At 38.2% G+C, this 7,825-nt stretch overlaps 1 protein-coding gene across 1 annotated transcript in view; it reads right to left on the reverse strand.

Moving 5' to 3' along the window:
- celf6 (CUGBP Elav-like family member 6) overlaps nucleotides 1-7,825 on the reverse strand; it is a 145,027-nt gene that overhangs the window by 129,160 nt on the left and 8,042 nt on the right. The window contains exon 2 of the mRNA XM_013909446.1: nucleotides 4,710-4,792. Coding sequence (XP_013764900.1) covers nucleotides 4,710-4,792 — 83 coding nt within the window. The remainder of the gene's footprint in view (nucleotides 1-4,709; nucleotides 4,793-7,825) is intronic.

Raw genomic sequence — 7,825 nt, forward strand, 5'->3', positions numbered from 1 at the left:
TTATAATATGTAAATTTGAGTGTGCAAGTGCTCCTCCGTGATTGGTGCATCCAGGGTGGATGGATCGTACTGACTGACTAACGACCGGGAGGCAGCGCATAAGAAGACACCGTCAGGGACTGCCAGGTCATTCATCCTCGGCCCAACCCAACCAGCAGACCGTGTGTTTCACTATGTTGGTTTAATGTAGGAGCATGTAGGGGTGGTCCGCCGTTTTGTTTGATTAGTTTCCTCCTGTTTTTGTTAGGTAGGGAGGGTAGTAATTGTCGTTTGGTTTAGTTCTTTTGACTAGGTAAGTTGTATTTACTCCTGAGATAGGCTACTTTTTGTTTGTTGTTTTGGCCTTGGGTTCACCCCGAAGTTATAATTCGCTCCCTTCCTTTGTTTAAATTCACTCATTGTAAATAATTCCCTGTCACAAAGTATTCATTGTGTGACGTGCTGCTTGGGGTTGGACGGGGATGGATGACCCTTTATGTTGTGGTCTGGCCGCGCCTAGACGGGCCATAACAACATAGAGTAAAGGGAAAACAGTAGTGAGTGTGTTAGGAAAATGCATAGTGAAATGAACAAGAAACAGAGATATTTTTTTGCCTAGAAGTTTTTAATTGGCATTTGGGCTTCAGTTGCACCCAATTAGCAGGCTTGTTACATGTGAACACTAAGAGCTAATTGGCCTTATAGGTGAAAGGAGCACTGCCCTAAAAGGAGAGCACAAGGCTCACTTGAAAATTCATAGTTCTAGTAGGACTATGTTGGAAGGCTACTTGGCAAAAAGTTGTAAATAACACTCTGCTCCTGCAAGTATTATTTATACTTCCTTGCAGCCTTTATTGCCAGATGCATAACAAAGACAGAATCATGGCCGCTATAAGCTTTATGGGCAATCAGAGAAAAGTATTTGGTCATCAGCATTTTTTTTCTGTAATCAACAATTTACCTGTCAACAAAAATTGGATTGATTTAAAAAAAAAAAAAAAAGAAAGTCTTGAACTATATTTTAACAGTGTAGAAATCTTCTAGGAGTCAATCAGATCTGAAGGGAAATATCCCAAATGTTGTTACCCTATTAAATGGCCGTTCTCAGTTGCATTAACTTCAATAGATATGACTAAGAGAAAGATGTCCAAATCACAAAGATGACCACTGGCCTTCTTTGTAGAACTGCATGTAAAATTTACACAGGCATTGCCTACCCAAAGCCTCTAAAAGACTCACTAATAATCTGTTGTCCTAACTTACTGCCTCAAGTAGACGTGAAGAGAAAGGTTCTGTGTGACAAATTAAACTTAAACTGCTATCTTTTCCAAAGACTAACCAGACGATTTTGGTGACCAAACAAACCAAAGAAATAAAAACTGCAAAGCACTACAATTTGGCATCACCACCATAAGGTAATAACAGCCTGTTGAGACTGATGGTGGTGTAGGTGATCTCGTATAATTCATTGGCATAATAACAACTGATAACAAAGAATTAATGGGATAATAACACTGGACTTATGTAAACATAATCATTCACAGGAATAGCCTAACCAGTCTACATTCAGTACTATCCTGCCTTATACTGAGGAATATGCCGCATGTAAGTGCAAATACAACAGCACAATGAGCTCACCAAGGGCAAGAGACTCAATCTCTGATTACATTTACTATACAAACTGTAACAGCAGGATCTGTTGCACAGGACATCAAGAGCTCATTATGCTCTTTACATGCAATTAATCAAACAATATAAACAAAGATCCCTTTAGCCATAGATGACAGAGCCCGATTCCCCAGTGGCAACTGATGTACAGTGAACACTACAAAACTTTTTTTTTTGAAAAATGTAAAAGTCATCGTTAATCTTAATGTGATAGTGGTGATACTATGCAATATAATCTGTTCCTCCTGCCTGTTCACACTGTTACCTATAATCTTCTCATGCTGAAAAATGCAAAGAATGTAGTGGCATGAAAATATCTGGACTTTTCTTGTAAAATAAAAGAAATATGTTGTGTGGTAAGATAACAGCGCATTTAGGACAAGTATGCATTTTATTATCTTTGTAAATATCCATTACCCCTTTAAATTAATAAATGGGCTTTTAAGTTTACAACACGTGTTGGGAAAGCCAGCCAAGTCTATAGCGTCCACTGCAGCAATCGGCTATAATAAAACAGTTATTGATAATATTTACTCAGTCTTCTTCATGAATTATGCCTGCGACATTACCTAGTCAATGTTGTCTTTCTGTTTTCTTTTTCTTTCAGCTAATCATCCTTGAGCAAATCATAATGTAGCCAATAAAAGCAATAAAAGGAGAACTCAAGGACTCATTAAGAACTGGGAAGCTCTTATGACCTGTGCGCTCTGTTCACTTGGGACTATTCACAGGTTCACAGATGCAGATGCCTAAAAGACTCAAATTATGCTCACAATGTTCTGGCTTCATTTTTTAATATTGTTTTTTAGTTTGCTTGCTGATTTTGTTATTTGTGTGTTTTTCTAATCATGCAGAATTTTACAGAGAAGTATATTCACTTTTAGATCTAAATAAGGAAACCAACCAAAGACTTGGCAATGCAGACTATACACTGCAAACTATACACATCTATAAAAATAGATTAACATAATTCATTAGGTTCATGGCTGTCAGGTCACATTTCAAAATAACAATGCAGTGGTTCCTCTTGCAAGTGTCATTTAACTAAATTATACGCTTCAATATCTACACTATTTGTCCCATATCCATCCCTGTGAGATAGAGAGTAAATTGACTGGTTCTTATATAGTGCTTTTCTACTCTATTAGAGCACTCAAAGTGCTTTACAACTACAACAGCCATTCACCCATTCGCCCAAGCACTATTAATATAACATCCACAGTCACATTCTAATGGATTCGGGGTAACTCAGGGTTCAGTATTTTACTCAAAGACACTTTAACATGACATGCTGAGTAGTCTATCACACCTCTGATCAGCAGATGACCCTGAGTCACAGCTACCTTTTTTAAGCCACATGTCTCATATGAACAAATTTACATTTGGTTACCTGACAGTAACATAGCCACTACTGAAATGAGCAATCATGGCTGTAGCACTGTGGTGAGACGCCACTAAAATGGCAGCATTATACAACTGGGCATCTCAAACCATCAGGCCATGACAATGACAATGAGGCTTGTCCAGAAGTGTCACCTCTCCCAGCCTCTGTCTGTCTTTGTTTCTCTTGCATTATTATTTCCACCATTGTCTCTTTCCCTATATCTCTCTCACTTTATGTGTCTCATAAACACATGGGCACACACACACACATGCACAGAGAGAGAGAGGCAAAGACAGGGAGAAAGAGAGCGAGAGAGAGGAAAAGACAGAACGTCTTTATTAGTCCTCTGTATGCAGTCTGTGCTCAGCCTGAGATTGCAGGACTGACCCCTCACTGTGAGCTGCACAGGGGAAATGTTTACTCAAACCCCAAAGAACATGCCATTAACCTCTTTCTAGATAGAAGACAAACAATAATGTCCCTCCATGAGGGCAATAAAGACAGAACACCTATCCAGGACCATCATGACAATCATCTCATTATGAAGCTGCGGGAGGTGGTAAGGAGCCAGGGAGCCCGGTCTCCCGGGGATACTTTCTCTACAGTATACCAGTGTGTCTAACATTCAGTAAGGTATTTATGATATGCAGTCAAGCGCAAACAAATTGTTAACCCAACAGAGTTAAACCATTGCAAGCCTGACCCAAATGCTACAACTACCGCTTCCCCCTACTTGATAAACCATTCATTTTGCTTACTTTCTTCCACCTTTCCTTATTGTGTCATCTCCTATAGTGTCTCTGTACCTCTTTTTCTCCCTGGAGATTGAGACGAAAATCCTTGGGCTCTGATTAAAGCCCCAACCTGGGAGGACATTTTAGTGTTGAAAGTAAATGAGGGGGGGGAGTCTTCTTCTTCACACCTTGATAATTCCCCTGATGTGTGAGTCAAAGTCCCCTTGCACGCATCAAATAAAGAAAGACACCACAAGCTCACACTCATCCCAGATTGAGGGTCTCCTCCTGGGTAGGCTTAAGAGCCCACTACTGGGTACCGTTTACCTGTGTCGTTTGAAGAGCCCATTATTTTAATTGAAAAAGTTACCTGCCCGCCAAAGGCAAACAGTGAAAAAAAAATGTGAGGAGAATTAAAACAAAAACACCAGATGGTGATATACATGATAAAAATGATTGTTTATACTTACTGTTTGATTATATGTGATAATGAGAGTGGGATTCCTCAAGGCAATTATTGTCTGTGGCAGCCATATTGTGAGAGGACAAGAGAAGGACGGCACGGGCTGGTATGAAGAAGCGCTTATCAAATATCTCCGGCGGGGTGATTAGTGTAATAAGACACTGCAAGGTGAGATAGGCCACTCACACTCTTTTAGTATGTCTGTGCAAGTTTGCGTGTGTAATTAAGCGAAAAAGAATGGGTGTTAGAATGAGCAAGAAACAGAGCCTAAGAGGGAGTCTGAGAAAGTATGAGCGACTCCCTTCATCTGTTTTCCATATCTGCGTGTGTCTCTGTGTCTTAATGTCTACCCTGTCCCCATGTGCCTTACTCTGGTGGTGTGTGTGTGTGATATAATTCCTATGTTAATGTAGGTTCCCATGCCAGGCTGGCTGCCCCAAGGGCTATAGCCTACGACAGAGGGCAGATTGGGGGCACTTACCCCTGGCAGAGTCTTCTGTTCATGGAGGGCGCTCTGGGCCTTCAGTGCTGACTCTCTGGCACAGTATGTTAGAAAGGCACATCCTGCAGTATCAGGAGACAGGAGAAAGGAAAGCTTATTACACACCACTGTTAATGTTTAATAAAAGGAAGGGGGGAATTACAGTAACAGAGAGTTTTCAGATTTAAAGTGCACATGTAATTGCAAGTTATGTTTTTTATTGTACTTAACTGTCTTGAGAGATCAAAACACAAACTAAAAGCTAAAATCATATGTCATTGTGGTGATTTAAACTTTTTGTGCATGTCAAACATTTGATTATATTGCTATATATTACATTAAATAATATTCATCTATGATTAAATGCATAAACTACAAAAGAAATCCATCTCATTCATCACTTAAAACACCCTAGAAGAGATTGGTAACGTATTTGTCTGTAGAGACCCAGTTTCATTCTTTTGCCCTTTTACAAATGTGCTGGTTCAGTACCCAACCAGTAACAGCTTCCAGAGTGTGAGGGTTCAACTGAAAATAACATAGTGACCAGGTTATATCAGCGACTCTGTCACTCTCTTTTCTCTCTTTGTCTGTGATATGGATGAACCAAAGCTGGAGTTTGATGAGTTTGTTTCACTAAGGGTGGAGTTGAGGTAGACACACGAGTACAGCAGAGAGCCAAGAGAGGACAAAATTGAGCGAGCACTTCAGCTGTATGCAAACAAAATCTGGAGAGTCACCTTTCCTTGACTCTCTTCTTTGTTCTTGTGAATACTTTTCAAAGTTTTCAGTGTTGACTTTACAAATAGGAATGACAATTGTTTCATAGTACAGTACACCTCTGAAAGGAAAACACTTGACTTGTATAAAGTCATTCAAGGTGAGCAGAAAAAATGCTTTGCATACAAAAGTGAACAGAGAGTTGTTACAAAATGTAACTTAAATACAGATCAGCTTTTAATTGGATAACTCAACTGTAGTCGCGTTGTGAACAGGTGACACCAGCGTAGCGCCTAAGTTTCAGTGTGTAAATGTTACAAACAATTTAAAAATTCGCAGGAATAGTTTCATTGAATATATGGCAAAAATATGACACCTAATATAAGACTTACCGTGCTATTATATTAAAATAGAATTCATATATCCTGACAGTTAAAATGTAGCACTCTAAATTAAGCAGTTCTATATCCTTGGACTCATTAAATGCTGAGAAGATTAAAACTTTACTTTTTTATGTGACAACCCCTTTAGATTAGATTTAGTGAACTTATGTCATCAATGTTTATGTCAATAGAATGTCTGCCACGTGGCTTGTGTTTTGTTAGTGTTTTCATCTAATTCATCCATTTTAATTATGACAAAGTACACTGGACTAAGCAAAACAAAACGGCAACATTGTTAATGTGCATGTGTAATGTGCAAAGTAAAAAAAAAACAATTGCATAGAAGTAATGCTTTCTAATAATAAATGACCACTTTCATAGCTACTGAAGTGCCCAACAGTGCCCGTACATTTAAGGTGACAAGTGATTATAAAACTCTGACAATGAGCTGGAACTGTAACACATATTTGTGGATACTTTTGAGTCAGAAAATTCAGGAAAACAGAATATAAATAAATAGTAACTAGTAAGTAAGTCTCCTAAAAAATGTGACAGCTTTCATTAAAGGGTAAGTTGTTGCTCTGTTACGCGCTTGGCAGAGCTGACAATGGGTGACCCCCGTTCAGAAGAGGTTTTGCACTGTGCAGCATAATTTCTCATTACTACATGTCACACCTACTGCCAAGGATCCCCATGGGAGAAGACACACACATACACTCACACACACACCTACACATACAGATGATACCCGGCATGCCTAGCACCCATCATCCCCAAAAGCCAGAAACACACTCTGGCACCCAGCCAAGAGAGCTCCCTTTCACGACAACCTTCACCCACCTCCACAACTAGGTGGTTACTCAAGAGGAAAAATCACCTAAACGACACTGATGAAACAGCATGCCACACAGCAAAGCAGAAAAGTTTGGGAGCCTGGGGAAACACTCTTCATCCTTTATGGCATTACAAAACTGTGGAACATGAGTTGAGGACTCCTGGGGGGAACGTCCTGGCAAAGGCTTATGGGACTTGCAGGCTCGTGCTGATATTCTTCTATCGGTGCCATGCCATCTTTGACGTAGTTTTTAGTGCACATTTTTTCTGGAGAATGGCATAATTTTTATCTTGATGTTATATACCCACAAATCAGTGAATCAGTGATGCAGCTGTAAAAATGTATAACTAAAGTCTTTTAATGTCAACATTTTAACAGACATTTAATTTACTTATTGTTTAGCTTTGTGTGAAATAGCTTAACTCCACACTTCAACATATGTTAATAACTAAGTAAATGTATACACGTGCTGTTATTAAATGCAATTTAATAGAAATGACTTTGTTATACTTTGGTTCCCAAAAGGTTCCCAAAAATCTGATTCTGTTAATCTGGAAGTAGCGTTTTTAGTGGGAGGAACATTTTGTCACTCATCCAAGTGGCTTCTTCAGTTTTGTACTTTGGTTGTTTTTTGTTATAAGATAGTATAGAAATCATTACAGTTTCTGGAAAATGTTTTTGGTTTACGTCACAACATTTATTTTGCAAAATATCTCTATAACACAGCATTGTTCTCTTCATGTCTTTATTATCTTTTATAATGATTATAATAAATTCATATATTAATTAAGGTGCAATATCAGAATGCTAACACTGATTACATTAATATTAAATGTCTACACGTTAATGTATCAGTGCATTAATATTGATCATATATTATTGAGTATCATTTGAGGCTTTCCCGCAGTATTAATACTTAATAAATATTACATAATATATATGGAAAAATAATGCATTTAATAAATAACAATCATATTAATGCTATTGTTTAAGTAATTGTGTAGTTATATTATATTGTTGTTGCTTTACTGAAATAAAATTTAAAATGTGGAACTTTACTAGTACACCTGTAGTAATTAGGGGTGCAACAATACACAAAATTCACGGTTCGGTTCGATACTTTGGTGTCACGGTTCGATATTTTTTCAATACAAAAAATGTTCATGCCTTTTTAATTT

The sequence above is a fragment of the Pundamilia nyererei genome, unplaced genomic scaffold (genome assembly GCF_000239375.1).
Source record: "Pundamilia nyererei isolate P.nyererei 1_Seehausen unplaced genomic scaffold, PunNye1.0 scaffold00025, whole genome shotgun sequence".
NCBI classification, from domain to species: Eukaryota; Metazoa; Chordata; class Actinopteri; order Cichliformes; family Cichlidae; genus Pundamilia; species Pundamilia nyererei.